The following is a 26,192-nucleotide window of genomic DNA, read 5'->3' as shown; positions in this document are numbered from 1 at the left end:
TTGCTACTAGTAGCGATGCGAGAGCAAAGTTGGCCGTGCTAACGCGAGGCACGAAAACCGACAGCGACGCCATACCTCGTCGCAACCTTTTTCAGTTTATGCGACACCTTGTGTAGGTACGGAACCACTTCAGGTCACTTGTCATTTTTTTGCTGAGCATTCGTCCTAGGCTTACTACCCTTCACTTTTTGAAGGAGGGTTTCCGCCACCGCATTCGCGACCGACAGAGGAAAGCCAGCCGACAAAAGTCGCTGCACCTGATTTTGAAAACTTGATTGCATCATGTGTGCGCACGATTTCCGCAAGGCAGATTATAGGCAGAGGCTGGCAATAGCCCGCCTAACTAACTTGGAGTGTGCCGAGTCATACGGGAACGGTTCGTTACGGGACCGAGGTTAAAAAGACCAACACACATGCCCCTGCAACACCTTAATTCTCAGGCCCAAGGATTAGATGGCATCATCATGAGGCAAGTCATGAGTAAAGGTCAGGCCTTTTCCAAGGCGCTTAAAATCGTCTAAAACACATTTCACCAAGTCAGGTTGTGTCACAGAACTGTTTGCTAAAAAGAATTAAAAATCATCTCCATATCTAAAAACCTTCAACACTAAAAGAGGACTAAAAACTCGCTTCAAGGCCTGGTCTATCTGTTCTAAGAATATATTGCACGGGATAGAGGTGAGGCACGAACCAATACAAATACCCTTTTCTGCACATACAGGCGCTTTGTCAAATGATATAAAAGTGCTGCTAAGATACGCTTCTAACAATGTTAACTTCTTGTATTGAAAGCGTAAGTTCTTGTATTGATGCCAGTGGAGTAATTCCCTTTCAAAATAGTATCGGCATGATGGTTGACAATTTTGTAACCTTGTTAGAAGCATATCTTATACTTTCAGCTGGTATGAACAACATTCTTGTAAAGCATTATATGCGCGTACAAACAAAAATAGTCGCATGGACTCGCGTACCATTCCATAAAAGCTGGAGGGATAGATACACCTTAAAAGTTTCTTTGGCTGCAGCTTCGGTGCGAAACCACTGGCTGGCGCCAGTTGTCTACTTAAAAGACATGCGGCAATGTACACATGACGACCCATTCAATTTAAAGCAAAGGCGCTCGCTCATCTGCAATATTTGATATGTACAATTGTGTATACCACCACTGAAGGCGATAGCCATAGTTATATGCCTGCAACATTTGTATATTTATACCAGGTGTAACACACGAGCCGATATCTAGTTGCCAATGGCACACGAAGTATTGATGCATCGTTCTCTGCAGCCTTGTACTAGTTTCCTGGAACCCCGTCAAGTTGCTCGCACAGCTTTGAGGCCAGGCAACCAACGAGTCCAATCTGGTGAATAAAGAGAACTGAATTGAATAGAATAATGAAAATGTGGTATATGTCTAACAATTTCTGCTAGCAGCATCCGCGCACCGAAGTTCCAAAATCTAAGATCGGATGGGTACTGCTAATGGCGTATTATATCGAATGAATTAGTCAGATGTTTGGTGGGTGCAATTTTAATCATTATTTCTGCACGCAAATTTCTGCACCCACTAGCTGCTAAAGGCCAAGGAAATATGTGTTCTTTCTTTTCTTCTGTCTCGTCTTTGCGCGCACTTTTGCGAAAATAAAATGTCCACGATAAATAGTTCCGTTAAGCCAACTATTGAAAAAACGTGCTGATTTTCTGTCTTTTTTTTTTTAGTTTTCTTTATTTTGAACAGATGCGCCCTGAATGTTCGCTCCAACCATTCTCGCGCCTAGAATGCCGTGTGGAGTTTTGTGGGCGTTGGGGAAACTGGACACCAGAGTTGTCGCCGCCGCCTACAAAGCGGAGAGAGCGCCTTTTATTCAGAGAAGCTGCGCCTTTGTGCTCATGGTTTCTGTCGCGGCTCTGCAGAGCCGCTGTGACTGACGCACGTCCATCTGTGTCTGTATAACCCAGAATAATAATAGCTGCTTCCCTGCGCGGTGTACTGCGATTGTTAACAAAAACAAATATGAAAACGACAGCTGAGCCCTCCAGCTGCCGAAAAGCTTTACATGTGTCCACAGGATCGCCACCGGAATACGGGGAACGTGGCAAACAACGGGAACAGCCCTTTGCCGCAAACGGGTTTTTGTTTTGAGGTAGGAACTCGTGTATTTATCTTTTGTGCACCTACATGAAGACGTTCCTCATTTAATTGCAAGAACCTAGCGACAGTGGCACACCGAAAAGTACGAAATTGGGAGGGTAAATATGTTGAGAACTCAGTTAACAGGAGCTTAGTGTCAACACGAGCTTGGTGGTGCTCAGAGAACGTTAAATTTTATTTCTTCGATTACCTAAACACAAATACGCGCGAAGTATTATCAAAAAGAGTTTTTGAGATAAACATGTAGGCCTGCCAAACGGACCGAGATAGATAATTTATATTTTCAACTTTGACAGATAAAAAAAATGAGTGGCGTCACATTGGTTTTCACTTGTGTAGCAAAAAATGGTTTGACCATTAGAGACAGTGAAGGGCTTTTGGTTGCTAAGAATGTCGTACTAACGTTGCAAAATCATCTAGAGTGCCTATTTATGAGAGCAGTGAAACCAGGTTTATTGTTTTGATGGTCGTGCATAAAATCTAGAAAACTGCATCTATTTCTCGTTAAGAGGCCCGTTCGCCCCTCAGCGACAGACTAAAAAGGCATTAACTTTTTCACACACACAGTATACGTAATCCTGAATTGTAAAGGTAACACATGGTAACATGGTAACACATCTTCATACAGTATAGCCCTTCGAGTGGGATTGTCCTATAAACTGATATTATTTTGAAAACATGAATCATTGTTTGCGACAATTTCATTTATTCTTCTACCCACCTGTAGCTTATAAAGGTTGCATTTGGAGTGCTTTTTGCTGTCTTTTAGGCGTTTTTAAGGGTAGCTGTAAGAGCAGGTATTACTAAATGTGGGAGTTTTTTGAAGGCTGCTACGAACCTAGAAGCCTGGCCCTTCACCGGAACGCGACAAAGAGGGACACGAATACGCCTCGAAAACATACCCGCTCCATTCAAGCATAGAGTGAACACATACAAAAATATAAAAAGCAATGAACCCAAAGAGCTATACAAACAATAAACCACAGAATAATGAGTTTAACCCTAAACTATTTTCTACCCTATGACATGACGTGCTACACACACCCTACTCCTAATTAGTGACTACCTCATAAAATAATCCTAGTGGCCAAACCGTTCCAAAGTGTCTAGTCGCGCACTGAGCCTGCATGGGTGTCACGGTAATCTCAAAGATGTCCTCAAGAAAAGAAAGCGCAGACGGACCGAAGGAGTACAGTACAACAGACTGGCGCTAACGTCCAATTAAATTTTTATTTGAACAAACGAAGGTTTATATACATTGGAAACGAGAATTACACCACATGCAGTCGGGTCATGTAGATTTTCCTATTGCATGAAAAAGACTATCTCCTTATCGGCAAGGGCCACATACGGGGAGGGGGGCTAATTTACTGGCTATCTCCTTATCGGCAAGCGCCACAGACGGGGAGGGGAGCTAATTTACTTGTCGCCAGCCCTCACGATAGGGAAAGGTTCCACTATTTCCCTCTCAAGCTTGTCACTGGAACGTGCAAGAAAATTCGTATCAATCAGAATAGGTTTGCTCTTGCAGAGCTTGCAATGGTACAGTCTGTCAAAATTTTGTGGGCCACGGCGACCGTGGCCGGAGCAGAGGCGCTGCGCTTGCCGCTGTGGGCTGGTTGCGCGGCTAAATGCGAGAAGAATTTTTGCTCTTGCTTTTGTCGTGTGCCCGGGGCAACAAGTGCTGCCCAAAGTGCCTGCGCTGAAGCAAAGTGTGCCTGCTCTGACTGCCCCACTGCACTTATTGCACCAGCCGTGGTACGAAAGGGAGCGCGAAAGTTGCCCTCACTTACTTAGGCCGCGTAACCAGCCGACAGCGGCAAGCGCAGCGCCCCTGCTTGGCCGCGCGCCTGCTCCAGCCACGGTAGCCGTGGCCCACAAAATTTTGACAAACACTTTACTTCAAATATCCCCCGGAAATATAATTAACAGCCCAATGGTGTTGTCGTGCCCTTTAATTTTAGCAACGGCCAGTTTGCCCTACATGAGCAAGTTCAGTGGGATTTCATGTACCACATCCCTCGTACACTGCGTGTACTGCACAGCGTGCTTTTTAGAGAAACGGGTTGGTTTCGCATTGATCATCATCGGGCATATCTTGACCATTTTGCAAGGTGCTCTGAAAACTACATTACCGTTATGCCTTTGTGCGACCATCTTAAGGCTGTGAGATGCCCTGTGCCAATACGGGATCACATGCACACCCTTCCTGTCAGCAAGCTTTCTTTCGTTGTCCCCGCCTGCCTTTTTAGATGCGACGCATCTCTTGCTCGCGGGTATGTCACTCCAGCGTCGTTGTCGCGGCGTTGTCGGCACGCTCACTGCAGATGCGCAACTCTCCTCCGTTCTTCTCTCCGACAGCTGTGCGCAACACTCTCACTCCGTCTCATTATCATAACAACAGCTGCGCGTGTGCGCTTCGCTGCTCTGGGTAAGCGCATGTGTGCGCATGCTCGCGATTCTCGCCCCCGGCTCCTCTCCTTTCAAAAGCGGTAATATAAGCGGGGGAGCGCACGGCGCCGGATCAGTCCAGCGCTCGCTCTCGCACTTGACTTGACTTTGCCTTATCGGAAGATCTTGCACGGAGGTATCCTCCGTGCAAGATCTTCCGATGAAGACGTGATGGAAGCAGCAGTCCCTTCAGCGAGTGGACTGACGCAATCCAATACCAGCGTCAGTCCAAACGCTCCCCTCTGATGCGTCACATCACATCATGGTTCCCTCGCGGGAAGATGGGCGTAATTTTCTGTTTCTGAAGACGCCATCACAAACACTGGAAATCATGGGCGACAGAAATCCTGCTTTCCTGAGCCTTGCCACTTAATTATTGAAGCTGATTTCCACTTTGTGATTGCAAGACTTGCCTAGTGCTTTCTTTAGGCACGTCAAGGCTACTCCGGTCTTAATTACTTTCAAATGAGAGCTCTCGTACAAAATTACCTGCTTCCTGAAGCGTGGCTGGTACTCCCAGCACACATGCGCACTTCGCAACGTGAGCTTCGAATGTAAGAATCGAATGCTCATATCACTCGGCAGCTCGTAGGTCAATGTGCTGGTGTCGAGTGCTGGTGTCGAAAACGCGTCGATTGCCTTCTCAACGGTGGGTTCTAACCTCAATTACGGTACGTCGTTAATGACTACCAGGTAGTCAACGACGTATCTCATCACCGTAACAGCACCTGTCTGATCCAGACTGCTATGAACACGTTTATAAAAGGTGCTAATATAAATATCTGACAGAACGGGGGAATGTGACGAGCCAATCAAAAGGCCCTTGCTTTCACATAATGTTTTTCATCAAAATTAATAACAGTAGACTTAAGGTAGAAGTCCAAACGTTCGAGAAACCGATCATAGGGGATCCCAATCGCAGAGTTGAACCGTAGCTCGCCGAAGTCGGTGACCTTATCCCTCATAGCACTGAACAAGCCTCGATGAGGGATCGAGTCGTGCATGTCTTCTATGTCCAGAGAAAAGGCACACACCATTCCAGTTCTCCTACGCCAAAGTCTGCACAACCTCCGCTGCACTCCGCACTTGGTACGGGTCATCCAGGGGCAGTTGACGTAAATTGCGCTGAAGACACTGCCCGACTCGCTCCTGTTAAGTCTTCTTCTCTAAGACTATTGGCCGAAATGGGGACTCAGGCCGATGTGTCTTGCCAATCGTTCACCTAATGGCATAGAGCTTTATAGTAATATACAATATGAAAAATCCTGGTGCCACTGCCTCGACGAGCCACGTTCCAGCGAGCGTTGTGTCGTGCACCGGGTATCAAAGAAATAAACTATAAATGGGTATGAACTAAGTCGGAACTTAGCCAAGCGGCCTTCCGCGGTTTTGTTCTTTTTCCTCTTGCATGATTTATTTCGCTTGAGTTGAAACGACAAAGTGAGCTTTTTGTTTGGGAATTCCTCTGAGCCGATGTTTAGCAGCTAAAACATACGCTAAACGTGCACCCTGCTCCTATTGCGTATCGTATTATGACACCATTTGAAACTTTTTTCTATTTTACATCCAACAGTGACTCTTCAAGGGCAAAGGGCGAAATGATACTGTGCTACCTATTCTCCTCGGTAATTCTCTTGGGAAGCATCATTTGTATGGAGGTAAGTACAAAAAGTATCACGACATGAAAGCAAGAATTTTAAAAGGTTTAGCGAGCAAGAAACTTTCAATTGGATATAATCGTTAGAGTCTGCAGCGAGCTGCACTCGTGAAGCTTCGAGCGCTGGCGTATTCGCAGGCTACACGAGTTGAGGTCGAACAAGCCCTTACTTTACTCAAGAGGATGCTCACATTTGTTTTCCTAGAAAAGGGCATTTCTAAATAGAGGAAGCCATTATCGAGGTCGTAAGCGCACATCACGAGGCCGTTATGCCTCTGTCGTCCTAATAGAGACCCGCTGCAGTGTCCCAATGGTTAGAACGTTGTGCAAATGTGCCGCAGAATGTGGATTAGATCCCTGCTGCAGCGGCTGCTTTTCGGATGGAGGCGAAAAGCAAAAACACCCGTGTGTCATGATTTGGGAGCACGTTAAACATCCACAGGTGGTCAAAATTATTCCTGAGCCTTCCACCACGGCGATACTGATTCCCGACGTGTAGCTGCGGCATTTTAAAACTACAGAATTTGAATTATGTTTTTTTGATGGGCAGGAACTCGGCAAGAAGAGCCATGCCATTTGCTACGGACGGCGTGGGGGTTAATGAGAGAAGACCGCACCGTGTTTCGTTGATCCCAGCATTCACATATGGCCCTCAAAGGTTTAGGCAGAATCGGATGACGAAGAATACCTGTCACTTGTAAGACATACACTAAACTGGCGGCCACGACCAACATCCCTAGTTTCTGCACACTTGTCTGCCGGGGGGGTGCCGCTTTTGTGCAAACGACTCAAAACGCGACATGACTCAAATGCGTCCTTTTCAATTGCCATCGACGACGCTGGTTTCCAGCGACTGAGAGACCCTGCACTCTGCCCTAGGCACTTTTTGTACAAGCCTTTCCATGGAGAGCTGCATGGTCAAATTATTCATGCAGAAAAGCATCCTAACGGCAAAAAACTACGTACGGCTTCGATTATTCGAACTAAATCAGCTGTGTTTTTTCCAAATGTTGCTTCATTATCTTTTCCTGTTATGATTCTGACAGAGACTTTTTTGTGCCCTGACATTACTTCGACTTCACCTTTTCCCTTCAAATTATCAAGTTTTCCGGCATGACCGTGATCCTTTGCACGGCAAACGAAGTGGTCGTGGTGTGCTTGTTGCCCTTCATAATTCGATAAAGTGTACACGCCGCATCGACCATGAAGAATACGCTGAGTCAACCTCGTTAGAGGTTCTATGTTCTCGGGTAAACGCTTCTTGCTACGCACGTATTACATATCACCCAAGATTCATCCGCATAACTTTAAACGAACCCTACATTTCACTGAAACTATTGAACATCTCACCGTAATCACAAAATTTTCGTCCATAGAGACTTCAACCTTGCTGGGAATTTATGGGGCACTATGATAATTATTCAGCTATACTATCCGATACTTAAGAAGTGTGACATTTTACTAGATTTTGTTTCCTTTACCTAATTGTTGCCATGTAATTCCGTTGGGAATGCATGTGGGAATGTTTTAGACGTGTTTGAATAACTCAGAAGCCACCTGTGTTTCGCACAGCCGAATTGAACTGTTAAATCCCGAGAAGTTTCATCTCCCTGTACTAATTTCTTTGTGTAACGCATCTATCCCCCACCACAGTCCTTCTGTTCGCACATCACAAAATCATGCTTACAGCTTTGCTCGCGGGGACCACATTGGTTTATTTCACTTTCTAATGAACACTGACTGGTCGCCAATAGCCAACCTCAAGGACGCTGATTCGCCCACTGATGTTTTCGCTGAAGTTCTCCATGACGGCTTCAGCACGTTTGTAACTCACATGAATTTCCGAACTTGCTGCTGGAAGTTCCCCATGACTGTCAGGCGCGAATGATTTTGTCCACAGGCTTTCGCATCTCTCCCGCAGTGGACCGAGTTAGCACGCGCTAGAACCAGTTGCAGCCGGCATCGCGAACTCAGCGTTTAATGCGCGAATACGGCGTCAGTGCTGTTCACTTCAGGCGTCAACTCGCGTCAACTCGCAAGGGGGACAGCACGCGAGATATTACAGCACGAACACCGGGCAGAGTGTTCTGGAAGGTCGAGTTGGCTGACGCCGGGCGCTGCTTATTATGCGCACGCTCACGTGCGCTAGGTATTCTTTCTTCGTATTTTTAAAGCTACATTTTTTACATCTACCACCCAAGGGTCCTGCCGCCACCGTTGGCGTCAACAGAAAGCTCCTGCGAACAAGCAAAAAAAGTTACTGGCCCCGCCTGCAATGGAACCTGGAACAAATAGAGAAACGGAGCAAGAGCCAGTTGTCTTACCTACTTTTTCGCCTAATAAACGTTGCTCTCTCTCTCTCTCTCTCTCTTACCGATTAAGCTACGAGCCCACGCGAAGATGGCAGAGGCATACGGTACACTCACTAAGCACATTTGCGGGTTTACCCCTGCTTTCTCGCTGAATGCCACGTCATAGCGTCACGTTGCCTCTCACGCCGCTGTGCGCTCCACCCACGGCAGGCTTAGCGGCCGTGTGCGCACTTTGCGCATGCGCTTGGAGTTAGTATTTGCATGGCATCTCACGTCTCCTCCGTCTCTGCCGCCGATCTCGTTGCCTCCGTAGGCGGCGGTAGACACGTAGAAGTGAGTGCGTGCGAGATCGTGCGAACTTACTCCATCTTGAGGATTTCCCTTAAATCTGCTAGATTAGAAGTGACGTCATCTAACACTAGGATTGAGCTTCCTTTATATTTCATAAAAAATTTCCCACTCGTGGGCTTCACCAATACAACTGAAACACCCACTATTCATGAATATTGCATTGATTTGACCTTAGCAAGGAATATCTCTTTAAAGTAATAAAGGTTGAGTGCATTTCAGTCGTCTCTGGTTTCGCTCTTTGTAGAGCCAGGTGTATGAATTCAAGTGACGTCGCATGGGTAATCGTTGTGGGGGTCGTTTACACCTTCGTTTTCCAACAACCTTCACTCGGTGGATTGGGACATGTTTTTTGAATAGCTTAGGAGTATTATGTTCAGCGTGCATATTCCTGCCAAAATCAGACGTTAAATAAACAACAAAAAAAAAACAATAAAAGACCGAAGTATTTAAATAAAGGGTTTCGTTCAATTAAGTTACTGCGTAGTGTATGCATATTAGATGGAGGGCATAACAGAGAAGAAAAGGTAATGAGTTCGCTTTTTTTCTGCATTGTCCTCCATTTTCCATACACGAAACCATTCCCTGAGGGTCGTTAAATCTATTTGAAAAATCGCTACATCGTGCGGAGTGGCTACCTGTTTATAAATCACACAGTCATCGAAAAATAGCCATATTCTTGAACTTATATTCATCCTGTATCGTTAATATATGAGGAATAAAATTGCAGAGACATCTGCGTTTGTATCCTAAGATGTAAGGTGCGATGGCGAGACTTCGACTCCCACGGAACGTGTTCTTAGGTATCTGCTGCATTTCCGATCTATGCTTTACGAGCACGAAAGGTTATAAGGAAAAAAAACGCCATTGTGTCGAGATTTCGGCGCGCGTTAAAGATTCTAAAGTGGTCAAAACTCTTCCCGAGACTTTCTCTACGACATGTCTAATAGCCCACGAGTAGCTTCGGGGCATGAATTATCTTAAATGTATATTTTTGATTTTCTGGTGGAAACGCGCTTTGGTGTGATGGTGCAGTTGCGGCCATGGCTGGAGACCGTGTATGCCACGCATGCTACCACCGACTGGGCATAGAACAAACTTCACCGCGCAGGCACGGCACCTGGTGAAAATGCGTGTCCTGTCTTTCGTATCCGACGTTGTATTGTTGCGCTCGTTTCCAAACTTCTGTGCCATAGCGCCACATTACAGGTTCAGTGGAGCCCTCGAATATTGCTGCAGCAGTCGTAGCTTCCGGGCGGCAGTGGTGACGTACTTATTTCCATGGAGGTCTAATGAGCACGGCTGATAGCGGACGGGTAGGGGCCGCGGGGAAATCGTAAAATGAGCCTAATAACGCTATCGTGTTAATAAAGGGGCCAACGCCCATCATCGACGCACCCCTAACCTAACTCGACAGGGAGCGGATAGATTATTTTTACTTTCTGACTGAGTATGACCAAAAAACTCATCATTACATTAGCAATTTTTTTCCATCTAACTCAGGGCTGCTCATTTTCCTAATTAGCTGTATACGGCGTACACAATGGAAGGCTTTGGACCGATAAAAAAATTCATGTAGGCTTGCACTCACGGGCAAAACTTGAATGGCGAAGCTTTGTAGGTGATCACTGACGGACAGAAAGTTGAGTTTTAATATCAGTGTCGTGTCGTGGTTGACGGCGGCGGCATGGAATTTCAATGACCTTAAGTTGAGCAAGGCCAGAGTGAGCTCGTCGTTTAGGTCAGCGTTTTGGTACCCCACTCTACCAGCGTGAGTTATCGTCTCTAGCAGGTGCTTTCCACGCTGAGCCCCTCGGAGCGCCGCCTCTTCCTCGGCCGGTCCATGTGGATTGATTGATCACCTACAGCAGCTTCGACCTTGAAGTCGCGGCTCCTCTACGGGGCACAGCGCATGCGCACAACGACACAAGGACGAACGAACGAGGGGATCACGCTATGACGTGTCTTTCGTGTTCCCAGCAAGTGTTGCCATGATACCCACGCCGAATGCCAAAATCTTCTTGTGGCCAATGTTGGCTGCCCTCCCTGTGCATATGCTTGGCTTGACGAACGTGCGCTCCAGCAAACAAGTCACAAAGGAGATTGAAACCGACGAACAGATCCATGTCATGGACCCTAAACTGGCCCATATGATCGAGGCCAGAGGATCCCTGCAAAGACGATGGAAGAGACGCCGACATCTACGAAGCCTGCGCAAGCGGATAGCGCACCTCGCCCGAGAGTTCGAGAAGTACAGTCGCCAGCTATGCGCTCAACAATGGCACGCCATACGCAACGAGGCCGACAGACAGCCGCACGCCAGCAAGACGTGGAAGCTCCTCCGGCACCTGCAGGACGGGACGCAAAGCAAGGCCTATTAACATCACAGACTTTCCCAGATCGTCTACAAGGCAACCAAGACGCACGGTACTGAAAAGCTTGCCAAGCTACTCAATGAACAATAGCTGCCTGGCACCCCTAACACTGACCACCCACATTATAGAGGAACGGCAAACCCCGAACTCGATAAAGACATAGAAGAATGGGAGGTCGGCAGAGCGGCGCAGGAACTGAACTGCAGATCGGCTGCTGGTCCGGACGCCATAAGCAACAAGATTCTAAGAAACATGAACGAGACGGCAATCAAAGCCCTAACGATGTACAACAAATGCTGGCGCTCGGGTGAGCTCCCAAAACAATGGAAGACAGCCCGTACAATACTGATCCCAAAACCGAACAAGCAAGCCAGCATACAGAACTTACGACCCATCTCACTCACATCATGTGCAGGGAAGGTGCTGGAACATGTCCTGAACAATCTGTGGCAAGACTACCTGGAAGAGAACGACATATACCCCGACACCATGCTGGGATTTAGAGCAAAGCTCTGCACACAGGACGCAATGCTTCTCCTGAAACATGACATGCTCGAAACTCCCAGCAAGGTTGACTGCAAGGCGATCCTAGGCTTAGACTTGAAAAGCGCCTTCGATAACGTCCGTCACTCCGCCATCCTGGAACAGGTCAACAGACTTGGTCTAGGAGAGCGGATGGATAACTACATACGAGCCTTCCTGTCACACAGGACGTCCAGCATCCAAATAGGGCAATTACAGTTCGAAAACCGAAAGCTGGACAGCATAGGCACGCCACAGGGGTCGGTCTTCTCCCCACTACTATTCAACTTAGTAATGTTACCGGTGGCCGAAAGGCTAGCCCAGCTGCAGGACCTACGACACACCATATATGCAGACGACCTGATGCTGTGGGTAACAGGAGGCTCGGACGGACACATCGAGGAGACGTTGCAGCAGGCAATACATACCGTCGAAACCAGCCTCCACGGCACAGGGCTACACTGCTCACCTCAAAAATCGGAGCTGTTGATCATACCACCCTCCGGCCACCAAATAAAGAAGGGAGAACAAGAAGCACACAGAAACATCAACCTCTACACCAAAGACGGAACCACCATCCCGCACGTCAATACCATCAGAGTATTAGGCCTACACATGGACGCAGGCAACGGTAATCACACGGCGCTCGAATAGCTGCTAACGAAAATAGGCATCACCACCCGCCTCATAAAGAGAATTTCGACGCGGCGTGACGGCATGCGGGAAGCCAACCTCCTGCGACTACTGCAGTCGTTTGCGGTGAGCCACGTATCGTACGTGGGCTCTTTCCAGCGATGGCTGCAGTACGAGCGGGATAGGATTAACGCAGCCATAAGGAAAGCATACAGAACGGCCCTTGGACTCCTGCCATGTACTAGCAACCAGGCCTTGGCGTCCTTGGAAGTCCATAATACTCTCGAAGAGATATGCGAGGCTCAGCGTACAGCGCAGATACAACGACTACAGAACACCAGGACTGGCCGGAATATTCTACAGCGTGCGGGCCTCAGCCCGACAACAACTAGAGAAGAAGAATAGGCTAACATACAAAGAAAGAAGCTGCCGGCTATCATTAGTAGACAGCTGGTGATCTCGCCGCTCCCGCGCAACATGCATCCGCAGAGGCACAAAGAGCGCAGACAGGCCAGGGCCACAGCGCTGGCCGAGACCTACGAAAACGACCGCACGGCTATGTACGTCGATGTCGCTCAGATGCCGGAAAGACCACAGCACTTCGTGGCAGTGGTAATTCGCGCGGCGGACGGAAACACAGTCAATGCGTGCAGCCTCCAAGCCACCAATGCCGAGCAGACGGAAGAGGCCGCTATCGCCCTAGCTCTGTGCGGCGGCGACGAGGCCCTTACGGTACTGAGCGACTCGCAAATGGCAATCACCAACTACTCCAGAGGCAAGGTGGGAATGGTGGCAGCCCGCATCCTCCCCAAGCACAAAGAGACCACAACGCACATAAGGTGGTTCCCGGCTCATGTAGGACCCATCGCCGGAGGTGTTGCCAACCGCAACGAGAAGGCGAACGCTGTCGCACGAGAGCTCGCGCGCCGTGCGGCGCCCCACCGCCTCGCCTCTCAGATTGCGATGGAGAGCGCCCCTGACATGGAGCCCATTCTCAACTACAGCGAGGTCCTGGCCTGGCATAGAGTGGAAAGGGCGCAACTACCCCCGCCCCACCCAAGATTGAACAGAAGAGAGGGGGTGCTGCTACGACAATTGCAGACGAGGACAGTCCTCACACCGGCCCTGGCTCGACACATGTGTCCCGAACTCTACGGGGAAGTGCTGTGCAGTGTGTGCGCGGACGAACCTGCAACTCTGGCCCGCATTGTGTGGGGGTGTGGTGCGAGTGACTACAGTGCAGTGTCGGACCCACTGCCTCCGGACATGGTGGACTACGTTAGTTCCTCCAACCCGAAGGAACAGCTCATCGCCGTCCAGCGGCTCGAGGACGCCCTTGCCCAGCAGGCGCGAACGGGAGACCCTCCATCCCCTAGCGGGAGGAAGCGCGCTCGCCAAGTAGCCGAAGCTGGAGCACTGGCCGAGAGTTCCCCGAGGTCTAGCCTCCCGATAGGGGGCGGTGAAGCCCTGCGTGGCCTGACCCGCCGCTGCACGCCGGACACAAATAAATGTCATTTTCTCTCTCTCTCGAGGCACGCCGCGACAGCAGGAGATTTTGCCTAATATTGGCCAATTGCCAGAAGTGGGTATACGCTAACCTTGACAAACGTGCGCACGAAGCACGCGTGCAGGAGCGCTCGGTTAAAACTGCGGACACCATACACAAACGATTTGCTCAACAGCTTCGCTATTAAAATAAATATTGCGTCGGTACAAAGCGATTTGCGTGAAGAATTGTGTCGATGTGTGGTCTAATGGGGTAGTTGCGGCCATATCTTGGCTGCCCACAATGTTACGCCATTTCGTATAAGCGATGCGAATTGGGGTCAGTTTCAAAATCCTGTTCATATTTGTTGTTCATTAAGTGGCTCCCCCTTACCCACGTTATCGTGCCGGATGCAAAAACCTTGACGTCGTGTGGCATGCGTCACTTCGAAACAATCTTAGTGATCTAGATAAAAATCAGGCAATTCGTGAAAAATAGGTCCTCGTGTGCTCGCTGCACTGGTGCGCACAGTTGCGTGCATCTTCAAAGAATAACGTTTTAGGCGGTGGTGAGGCACGTCAGTGCGACTCACGGTGCCACAGAAGCCTGTGATGTCGGTGCTCGCATCTAGCGCTCGGCCGAAGTATCGCTGCAAATAATGCAACTTGACAATATTAGCAGTTAAGATCATTATTTATGAATAACGATGTTGCTGAAATCCTCGCAGGGTTAACAAAAAAGAGAGACAGTTTACGGCATTTAAGAGGAACCATTGCGTTCCGCACCAGCCGAAAGCAGCACTTACGGAGGGTGTTGTATTGGGCCATTGGGCATTTTTGACGCACAAAAAGCATTTGAGAAAAATTATAGTATGTTTAAATTTCCAAAAATAAACGTTAGATGAACGTGTTTTTACCGATTTTCTTGCAAGTGTTTCAAATTTGTCTTGCACATCTCAAAAACGTGAGCTTAATGGTGGCCACTTATGCGAAAACACCTGAAAATAACGCAATTATTACCGATTTTCTTGCTAGTGTTTAAAATTTGTCTTGCACAGTTGACATACGTGAGGTTAATTGTGGCCACTTATGCAAAAAACCTGAAAACAACGTAATTATTACCGATTTCCAATCAAGTGTTTAACATTTGTCGTGCCGATTTGAAAAACATGAGCTAAATTGTGGTCAATTTTGCGAAAAAATGTGAAAACAAAGTAATTATTACCGATTTTTTTTGAAGTGTTGAACGTTTGTTTTGCACATGTGAAAAAAAAGTGAGTTCAATTGTGGACATTTCAAGCCAACTATACATATGAAGATATAAAGCGACCTCTATCTACTGTCTACAACGTCATGTGGAGGAGGAAAAGCACTATGGCTGTTAAAAAACCTGCTACAGTATCAAATTCCAGCAACGTAAACTCTGTTGTTTTTCCGACACGGCAGAAAGGTGGCAGCCCCGACGACAGTAAAGGCGGTCCGAGCGGACCCCAGCACCCGAATATGGATCACCGGCGGCCCTTCTACATCATCGCCCATATGGTGAACTCGCTGGAGGAGGTGGACGAGTACCTCACGAAAGGCGCCAACGCCATCGAGTCCAACATAGAGTTCGACAGCAACGGCACTGTTCTGGGCACGTTTCATGGCGCTCCCTGCGACTGCTTCCGCACCTGCATGAAGCGAGAGAAAATCGACGACTTCCTCGAGTTCATTCGGGATGTCACCAGTTTCCGTAAGCTAACCGAGGAATTCCCAGTGACATTTCTATTTGCTTTACTAGTGTCTTGAAGGAGCCATGAAGGCGAATAACAACGCGGTTTAATTTGTGAAAACTAGGCTTCACTACCTCTCTTAACATCATTCCAGCCATGAAAGAAGTTTTTTTAACGGAGAAAACGCAAGAAGTATTGATGAACGTTCAAATTTTTTGTTACAGTGCCCTGTTATAAGCACAGGTGATGTCGTGTGGGAGAACACGACAAACAATTTTCAGCGCGTTAACAAGACTCAACTGATGCGATCAATAGAAAAAAGAGCCCCCCCCCTACAAACTTCCAGCCACGTGTCTTAGCGATTGGGCCATCCTGCGGCCACCGGGCGGACAAACAAGATTCTGTGACGTCGCGGAAAAGTTTCGAGGAAGTGGCTATGCGGTGATTTAGACGTGCTTAGGCCGCCTAATAGCATCTGCTCTTCCCTCCCACTCTTCGAAGGTCTCTGTGAATATTTCAAAACGCAGGCAACTACGAAGAGTTGTACAAAGTCGCTACAGCTGATATTTTAAGTTCAAACACACAAAATCCTGAGCGTATATTTATGCATGACAGGAAATGCGACTCATTCATGTCATGGCCTGATGTCAAATACGTCACGGTTGAAATTATTTTTAACGGTGGAGCTGCGTAAGTCTGAGGTAGGTCCGGTGGCGTGAGCAAAAAAAATACAAAAAAACATCGCCTCTAGTAAGGGGTGCTCCACCAACGATAGGGTATCATAATAGTGAAGCCAGCTTTCGCGCCTGTTCGAGTGTGAGCGAGAGGTACATACGCGTATGCACACCCCTTAATTTACCTTTTTAAAGGTGATAGTCCTTCTTGGTCTCTTCAAACGTCAAAAAATTGGCTCTGCTTCCGCTAGTGGTGCAAGGCTGGATAATCAGCAGAGCTGAGCGTCGACTAAGCTTCTTCCCCTTTGAGATTCGCTGTCAGTGTTGGGACCGACTGGTATACGCGGTCAGTTTTGCGCTTCCTCCTCATGGGGAGCGAACATTGCATCCAACTCCCTGTAGCTTTCTGGGGGAGTACGCCAACGCTCACAAGAGTACAATGACTGTTGGACTCTTCAACTACTCCCCAGATTTCTTAGAGCGTACAGCCTTGTAAAATCCAGCTAAAGTTTGCCACCACCTCTCAAAGCTTAGCCTAGTCTAGCAAGAACACTGCGAAACCTAACAAAACCAAGCACAGCCTAGCTAAACCTAGCAAAACTTAACAAAACCGGAAGAAGCTCCTAAGCTTCTGGCTAAAGAGCTAATAAACTTATTAAAGAGCTGGCAGCTAAACCTACCTTCTTTATTTCTTTTGAAAGGCGGTTTAATTGCTAACAAGCAGTAAAAGCGAGAGGCGGGAAGCAGCGCAGTCTGTTCCAGGTGAACCGGATAGGGGATCCCTGATCTGACCACAAGGACGCACAGAGATGATGCCAGCTTGATGTTTCCGGCACATACCCGAACAGGGATTGGACGATCGAGGTCCGTTAGTCCTTTCACTTCTCTTCATTACAATCACCCTCCGCCGAAGAGAGAGCCACCCTGGCGACCTACGGTGAGTGCAGCACAAGGGGATCGTAATAGGGCTTTAGGCGAGAGACGTGGACAGTTTCGCGGCCGCGACGGCGAAGGTCTTCCGTTGGCTTCAGTGGTTCTACAACGTAGTTAACGGGGGAGGAAGAATCGATGACACGGTAGGGGCCGTGATATTTAGAAAGGAGCTTTGAGGAGAGACCAGGAGTGTCAGATGGTATCCACAGCCAAACGAGATCGCCAGCACTGTAAGAAGTCGATGAGTGCTCCTGGTCATGACGGTGCTTCTGTTGAGCTTGGTCGTTCGACGTAAACGAACGTGCGAGCAGGCGGCACTCTTCTGCATGGCGCGTTGCGTCGGAAAGGAGATGGCATTCGGACGGATCAGGGCTGTAGGGAAGGATGGTATCCATTGTACACGATGGCTCCCGTCCGTATAACAAAAAGAAAGGTGAAAAACCTGTAGTGGTCTGCACGGCCGTGTTGTAAGCGAACGTTACGAACGGTAGCACGGAGTAGCACGGCCCACCACCAAGGATGATGACGACGAAGAGCTGTGTGCGCGGCGCAGCCAAGCTGTGCTGGTTATGGTTGCCTGTAAATAGTCTTGTAAATACATCGCTTCATCGCCTCATGGTTCATGTCATCTTCCGCCACGTTACATTTTCTTTATTTATTTAGAATAAACAAATAAATAAAGAAGCTAGGTCCCAAGCTCCACTGTTAATTCAACCTTGCACTACTGCTGCAAGCTGCAATAATGTCTTCCACGGTTCTGCCCCACTACGGCGGACAATCGCTTTACGGCGAAAAGTGCATTACGACTAAACGTCGCAACACAGCAGAGAGTCTCATTAAGGCGAAAAGTGCGTTACGGCTGAGCGTCGCCATACGTCGGAGAGTCTCACTACGGCGGAGAGTCTCACTACGGCGGAGAGTCGCATTAGGACTGAGAGTCGGTTTACGCCTGAGCGTTGCATTACGGGTGAAGGTGGTAGTACGGCTAAATGTGCGTTGCGGCCGAAAAATGCTGTAACAAATCAGCGAGAGCCCACCAGGAAAGTAAAAGAATTGACAACAGTCAATTCACTCTCTGAGAAACCCGAGCCACACCGAAGAGCGCCAGTGGGGGCGGAGCCGGACAGGGAGAGAGCCCCTCACTCACCTCAATTGCAGGCCGCGGCGGCCGCTTTTCTGATGGATGCGAAATGCTCAAGTCCCGTCTGCTTGAGATTTCGGCGTGCTATAAAGGTCCCCAGGTGGTCAAAATAATTTGGCGCCCTCACAGCTCCGACCCCTGTTCCCAGCTTCGGCTGGTGAAGAGGAACCGGAAGGCCGGTTGCAGCCAGGGAGTCGTGAACTGAAGACACCCCTCACTGGTCTGGAGTGACTGCACTCAACGGATGAGATAAAGTGTTTCCTCCTACAGCTCCCTCCACTGCGGCGCGCCTCATTGACTGCGTAGCGTCGGCGCATTAAACTTCATAATCAATCACTCAAGCTTCGCCCTCACCCGTGAAGCTGTTGTAGCATTGCCCGACACATATTTAAGCTTCGGTATCATTGTTTACTTGCATAGTTGCGGTGTTAGTAATCCTCGTCATATAAATCGGAGAGGTCGTTCTCTTCTGCGCGGGGAGTGGTGAATGCAAAGTCATCCTCAGCATTGTAGGTTTCCGTCAGCTCTTAGCCATCGACTCGAGGCAGTGGTAGCGGGTTCTGCAAGTCATCTCGGCAACGAGTGGCACTCTTGTAGCCATGTCTCCAATGATCCATAATGAATTCTCGAGGATTCGGTGCCCTCAGTGACCTCTCCCAAGCAGGATGGCTCTTCAATTTTAGCATTAGCACTGGGGTTTCTGGCAAGTTCGGTAACGCTTGACGACAGATATGGTTTTTTTTTCTGAAACCACTGCGTGAGCAGGAGACTGGGCGATTGTCATTCGCAACTGTAACGATAGCAGCGATGAAATATGTGCGGCGACGCCAAGCCTAAAGCCCCCAACATTCGATTAAAGTGCATCCGAAGCTGGCTGCGAGCTGTTGTTGAAGACCCTCTCGTCGCGCGCGCGCGTGTCGCGTTTGGGTTCCCCAAAGTTCTTGGAGGGCACCCAACGCTCGGTTCTCCTATTCTAAAACTCCCCATTACCGCAAATTATTAACGACGTGTTTCGCCTAGTACACAGCATCGCCTTCTGTGAGCAATCGTGAGTTTCGAAATTGATGCTAAAGAAAGGCAGGTTCACTGTAAACAAGCAAAAGGCCACGCTGCAATTATGCATTCCAACGCCGAGGTCCTAATGAAAACTAATAGCCATGTCCAAACCCGCTCGAAGGCGTTGAAAACCCGTGTTCATACCATTCATACATTGCGTACAAGTGTTCGCGAAAATTAAACATATCAGCCGGACAGAGTACGGGCTACGGCAGTGATCGTACAGCACGGGATTAGAGTAAAAATTCGTGCCGAGGTCCCGTTTTCGCTGTTTGCCCCTACAAAGATTGTATTTTTTACTTTAATGGCATCCTCCGCGTCATCATATGCCAGATTCACACGTTTGCTCACGCTGATTCATAGTTCTGGAGCGTTGTGGTGAAGACCACCTAACGCGATTTCTTGCAGTCCGCGCACACGTTCAAAAATTTTCAGTTGAAAAAATAACGAGAAAGAAAAGTAGAAGGAAATTGCAAATAAACCCGTCGGAATTTGTGATGATTTGTTTTGCCACAAAGATCTAATATTATATACGACCTCTATATTTCAAGTAGGAAGGATTTTGCTTGAGTGTGCATAATAGAAAAAAAAATTGTCTCCAATCCACCCTGTGAAGGTGGTTGGAAAGCAAGGATGTAAACGACACCCACAACACTTGCGCATGCAACGTCACTTGAATTCACGCACGTGGCTCTACAAAGAATGAAACGAGAGATTTTGCCTTCCGGTACCTAGAATTCGCAGGGCCGGCGTCCCCAACGCCGAATCGTTAGGCACGGCCGGGCTAGGGCGGCGGACGGCGGCGCGGTAGCCGGGAGTGCGTCGGCAGAAAGAAAATTCGAGGAGCGTCATTCGAAGGGCGTGACAGCGGAACCCAGCCATCCTGATGGGCTAGCTCGGGGCTGCATCACGGCGCGACACAAGCGCGGACACCGAAACAATTCGGCATGTGAGCTCAATGATTCCATTTACACGGATTTAAACTAGTTTGTTTGGTAAGTGTGAGAATTCCGAGAAAGCTGAGGAATCTCTTATAATCGCGATTTAACCAAACCAGTTGCTGCTTTCGCCTTTTGTAATAGCTGTTAAAATAAAACTGAGTCGGCATTCACCAAATTAGGAAACGGAGTCCAATTCGTGGTAATCAGTGCGCAATAGGTACTGTTAGTTTAGCGGCCAGCTGTCTGTATGTGGTATCTACATTTTGTTTTCGTGCCCTGCAAACCAATATTTAACGTATCTTTGGAATAAGACCACTTAATTCCGTCGTGTCCGGGTTACCCAGGAGGTGCTGTCGAACAATTTATTCAAGGCGTGCGAAGGAAGCGCGCAATGGACACGAAGCTGCGCCTGAACCAAACAACCGTTGCTAAAGCAGACGACAAAGCCGCGTCGCGCTTAGGTGCCCGCCGGCGTGCGCGCGCGGGGAACGCTGGGTAAATTCGACATACCATCTACATTGTGCTTCGTGAGTGAAAACCGCCCTTCCCTCCGCAGCCGTGTTGGGAGTTTCTTGTCCCGCACTCCACGAAAGAACAATTGGATGGTAGGGGCAGAAAGCTTTGCTTTAGAACTGTATTTGCTGCAAGTGTCGAGTAGCTACTGTGGTATAGAAAACAAGTACTGCGGTATTATTCGACGATACTCTTCGAAATAGACTGCTGGGTGGTAGCCACGTGGCGGAAGCCGTTTGCACAACTATATGTGTTGGAAAGAATTCTAAGATGAGTCCTACCGCACAAATAAAAGTGATGGCAGAGTACTTAGCGATAGGAAACGACTGTCTTGCAAGACAGCAAACTGGGGGCAGAAGACATCAGAACTCTAAAGATAAAGAATATAAAGATAAAGAATAGAATTTTTATTTTGACCATGTAGTACGCAAAAATGACGGCCAATGGACTTCCAGGTTGGCGGAATGGCCACCAGGAGATGGGGCTACGAGCAAGGGGATACATATTACTCAGTTGAAGAATGAGAGGGTAGATTTGGTTTCGAAGAAAGGCATTTGACGTCGTTCATAGCTGAACTAGGAATTCTGTAGGAGTGCTTTTCTTCCTGCATTGGATATAAAATGGAGTTCATGAGAATTACGACATGTTCAAGCGCAAATTTTAAGTGTAGCTTGTTGAACCAATTAGTGAATTCTGACAAAAAAAAAAACACGAGAACACAAGTCAAATAAAAGACGAGTGCGTTATTTTTTACTTGTGTCCTCGTGTTTTGTTTTTGCTGGTTTTCCCAAACGGCAAATTTGAAATTTTTACGGTACTTTTTGCCGGCAAATATCCTCTAGCCGTTATTTCAGCTGCAGAAAACCCTTTTGCCCTGCAGCTGACTCGGAACACAAAGGCAAGGTTACACTTTTGTTCCTGGACTTGAGGACAGCCAAGCTTTCAAACAAGGCGAAGGTCAAGGCTGGAATCAACATTGCGAGGAGCCTAGTAGAGTACCTCTGGAGCGACGGCAAGTAGCGGCTTTCTGACGCATGCCAGCAAACGCCACATGTTGTTTCTTTTGCATTGCCTTGCCGTTAAATTATCGGGTTGCCCACTCTCTTGACGGATGTGGACTGCAAGTATTTTTCGTATTAGAGGTATCCTCCTTGGCGCCTTTCTTACTCACTACTAAACGTGGCTCAGGAGATTTGGATTCGATTTCGCTGCATTTAAATGTTGCCGTTACTGCGATGTTTTAACCAGGCATCCTTGATCTTGTGCGCAATGCAAAATTGGAGCCCCGTACTTTCGTCGCATTTGCCTAACGTTAGGAGCGGGCTGTAGAAGCTTCACTGCATTCGTTAGTGTAAACTACTGTAGCGTGAGCTACACTAGCTCAGGTTGAGCAGTTTCGCGTGGCTCCTGGAGAGCCGTGCTGCGCATGCGCGAGGCGCAGTGACGTCACGCGGCGCACAGAACGTTGCTCGCTGCCCGGTGTCTCTCACACACCCCACGCGCTTGGCGTCTTCGCTGAGCTCCGTTCCGCACGTGGCGGGCGGTCCACTTGATGATCATGCGAGGAGTGGCCGGGTGTGCAAGCGATGGCTCGTGCGTCGCAGCAACACCGGCGTGTGCCCGTGGAACCAGATTAGCTCTGGGGCGATTGATGACGCTGCGCCTGCATGCATGTGTCACATAATGCCAATACCGTGTGTGTGTCATTGGAGCAGCAATAAGCATGATAATGAAGCTAATTGTAGACAACCAGGAAAGCTAAGAATAACCAGCTGAACCTCAGTTCACGCTACGTACATCCTGGCATAGCCGAGCTAAGCCTCTGCTAATTTTTTGTTGCTCTTTGTTGCTCTTTGCAGCACTCAAAATAGTTGAGAGGGGGCTAGCTGGGATACCGTACGGGGCAGCGACCTTCTTCTTTCTTGCTGGTGGGGTTGCCATTTAAAATTAAGTGCTTGTCTTAAAAAGACAAAACTTTTCCTTTTTTTTTTGCAACAGAACTCATCACCGACGAACCGACACCACACATAGCAGTGGAGGCTCACTACTATCCTAGCACCTTATCGACACCGCACTGACACTGCAAACGCACGGTGGTTGGCAGTGCGGGTGAGGTTCGCTAAATTAGTGCATTCCCCCAGCCGATTTTTCAGAAAAAGTGCGAAAAATAATGGCTCATGAACGTAGGGAATTCCTTACATCACGTTTAACCGTCGCAACGCGTTTGTTACAGAGTGGTCGTAAACGCATACGCGTTTCAATGGGGCTCGCAATGGGGAATTGAAAAACTTTGTTAAATCCAGGAATTCGTTACGTTTACGGTTTGTTACATCCAGGTTGAACTGTATGCATACAACGACCGTCATAGCTAGTACGAAAACTTGGAAACTGGGAATGATGCTAGTTCACCCAATAACCCATTAATATTCACGGGTGGAGAAAATAAACGGAACGCCTATCTGTAGGGCTGGTGTCATCAGGGTGTTGAAACTTACAGCACTATTATTTATCGATTTCACTCTCTGATTTCTATCGTCTTCGTTTTCATACAGTGACCGAGAGAAACAGGATCAACGTCCTTTTGTCGATTCCCTCGGTGAAGGAGAGAGACGTCATCAGAGGGGCTATCGCTTACATTATGCAGAAAGCCAGCCCAAAACTCTTAGACAACATCGGTAAGAAGGCACCGTTCTACAGCAAAAAAAAAAAAAAACGTTTTCACTTGTGATCTCAAAGTCACAGCGTATCTCAATCAGTTCTTAGTATACTCCGTAATGGAGTCGCCTAATGGCCAGCTGAAACTGGATGACATAATTAAGTGGTACAGCACCTGGCAGATGCTGGTAAATGGTAAAAACGGTGCTATCTAATCCGTAATGAAAAACAGACAACCTTTTCTTCTGAACAATTTCACAGATGGTAAGAATTTTGACATGTTAGGCACGTCAAACAGTCCAGATATTAGCGGCGTTATATCTGACGCCCTAATATCTAATGAACCCCTAACATAATGATCACACTTCAAGAAAAGGGATATCTTCATCGGACTGCTTAACGATAACGTTGCTCTTCTTCCCGTCTAACTCGGCTCATGGCATATACAACCTGATTTTAAATATATATACAGAGTAATCCGAAAATCATTCGGATCATAACGTTGCAATTAATATTCACAAAATAGAGTTGAAAAGAGGCTGCTGGGCTTATTTTTGATAGTTATAGTTCCACATCGCTTTTCGTCTAACTTGTAAACTGGGTGAGCGTATGACGAACTTCAGAGCGAAATGGTACTGCCCGCTTGAGTTTTCTATTTAAATTACTTAAGAACAAAAGTAACAGTCGAAATTACAATTATAAAGAGTTATCTTCTTGGTACTCCCCAGCCATGGATATCAGTGTTCGAGAACCATGATGCGAGTGCCGAAAGTATGCGTTTCATTTCTCGCTTACTTCTCGGACAATATTAGAACGGAATGGTCCAGAAATTCAACGGTTTAAGGACGTAATATTTAAAGATATTAGACACTTTTACAATGTTAAAGCTGGCTCTGATAACTTTATTTTTCGTGTTTGGTGAAATAATGCTCACATAAAAAATTGTGCACCGCGTCTTTCTACATTCTGCATATAAATACTACATGGCCGGAAGCGTGTTTCTTGGACTTAGCCGTTTCCCAAAGTAAACAAACAAATCAACAAGCAATTTAGTAAATAAAAATCGTATGTTAAAAATACTTGCGGTTTTCCAAAATATGCGGAGCATTGTGTACGAAGTTACACTACGTCATAAGCAGACCAGGCCTGATTTTGTCACGGCGCCATACTCCCACAGCGTTACTGACGTTCTACTTGACATTATCTATCGCGCCCACGCGGAACTCGTCTTGCATGCAGTGCTTCAGTTCGCTACGTTAAGTAGCCACGTTAAGTACTAACACGTAGTGCTTTTTTACCGATGTGATTGAGCTGAATGTTGCTCAACAGACTCTTTCACGGGGTCGTTAACCACCCGGAAGTGTAACGGCAACAGTTTTAGACCGAGTTAGCCAAAAGTGTAAGCATGGCGCCATTCCTTTCGTACTACATTAACTGGAAACAGATCTTTCCCCTTTCACCCACTGCAGAGCCTTTAAAATGTGCTCCGTGAACACTTAAAACTATTTTGCAGATCCCGTCACAGTTCTACTCAGAGCTGCGCAGTGATACTGATCCTAGCAATGCTACTTGTGTCTGCTCTGTTTTAATATATACTCTCCTTCGGAGCATTTTTTGCTGGTTGGCTTTTTTCTTAGTATGTAATGTTAGGTTCTTGTTGTACTAGCTTTGACTCTTTCCTCCGCGACGTCTAGTTTTGTAACGTTGTTGTGTCGCGATTGCGGAGAAGATACGAGGCGGGATACGTTCAAAAGCTTTCGTCCGTGAACTCAGACTTGTGTCCCAGTTTATTTCTCGCTCGTGGCTGGTGCCACGCTGGAGCCGCGTGGCCAACACTCAACGGTGGTGGATCAGCCGCAGCGCAATTCCCCCTGGGGATCGTCTGTAGGCGGCAGCAGGCGATCGTAAGTGCTGGGGCTCCGCCAGAGTTCTTACGCAGTGCGTTATTGTCCTAACAATGTTATTTTTTGCCGTCATTGTGTTATTGATGTAATTGTTTCGATCTTGGTATTGTGTTACACAGCATCATTGATCCTGGGCACTGCATATAAAAATTGGCTACCTGTTGTTACCATTCTTGTGCTATTATTATTCTAATGCTTAATTGCAGGATTTGATGTAGGCGCAAACGAACCACTGGACAAGATCAGCCAAATGTATAAACGGCTAAAGATCCGGCAACACCGATGGCAGGGTGACGGTTTGTCCAACTGCGTACGCTTTATCATGCCTGTGGAAAGGTTGCTCAGGGCGATCCGGCTCAGGAATGCAGGAAAAGGCTTCATAGATAAGGTGTATCACTGGACTATAGACTTCCCATTCTACATAACGAGAAGCATAAGGTAAGCGTTGGTATCACGTGCGTATATTACACTATTTGTACTGCGAGTTGTGTGGCGTGGCTAACGACTACTGTGAAAAAATAGAGACATTACTAATCAAATCAGGTCCCCGGCTATAACTTTTCCTGGCTTTCATGCTGACGTACGCAGCTGCCGCGTATAATCTTGTTTTTTAACGAGGCAGAATGCATTTTTGCTCCTCGCCGAATCATTTGAGCATTTGAGCTGGGGTTGGCGTTATTGGATACGCTGAAGTCGTCACTAGGTGCACATGGACGTCCAGGGTGTTC

The 26,192-nt window shown here is 47.7% G+C and overlaps 1 protein-coding gene across 1 annotated transcript in view; it reads left to right on the top strand.

The window, feature by feature from the left end:
• Positions 1–1,993: 1,993 nt before the first annotated feature.
• LOC144179563 (dermonecrotic toxin LspaSicTox-alphaIA1i-like) overlaps positions 1,994–26,192 on the top strand; it is a 33,573-nt gene continuing 9,374 nt past the window's right edge. The window contains exons 1-6 of the mRNA XM_077707967.1: positions 1,994–2,141; positions 6,174–6,258; positions 15,379–15,667; positions 21,786–21,917; positions 23,458–23,580; positions 25,671–25,902. Coding sequence (XP_077564093.1) covers positions 6,199–6,258; positions 15,379–15,667; positions 21,786–21,917; positions 23,458–23,580; positions 25,671–25,902 — 836 coding nt within the window. The 5' untranslated portion in view covers positions 1,994–2,141; positions 6,174–6,198. The remainder of the gene's footprint in view (positions 2,142–6,173; positions 6,259–15,378; positions 15,668–21,785; positions 21,918–23,457; positions 23,581–25,670; positions 25,903–26,192) is intronic.

The sequence above is a fragment of the Haemaphysalis longicornis genome, unplaced genomic scaffold (assembly GCF_048455015.1).
Source record: "Haemaphysalis longicornis isolate Haplotype H1 unplaced genomic scaffold, Haemaphysalis longicornis Haplotype H1 scaffold_4, whole genome shotgun sequence".
Lineage (NCBI taxonomy): Eukaryota > Metazoa > Arthropoda > Arachnida > Ixodida > Ixodidae > Haemaphysalis > Haemaphysalis longicornis.
The sequence above is the reverse complement of the archived record's forward strand: the minus strand, read 5'-3'. Positions and strand labels throughout refer to the sequence as shown.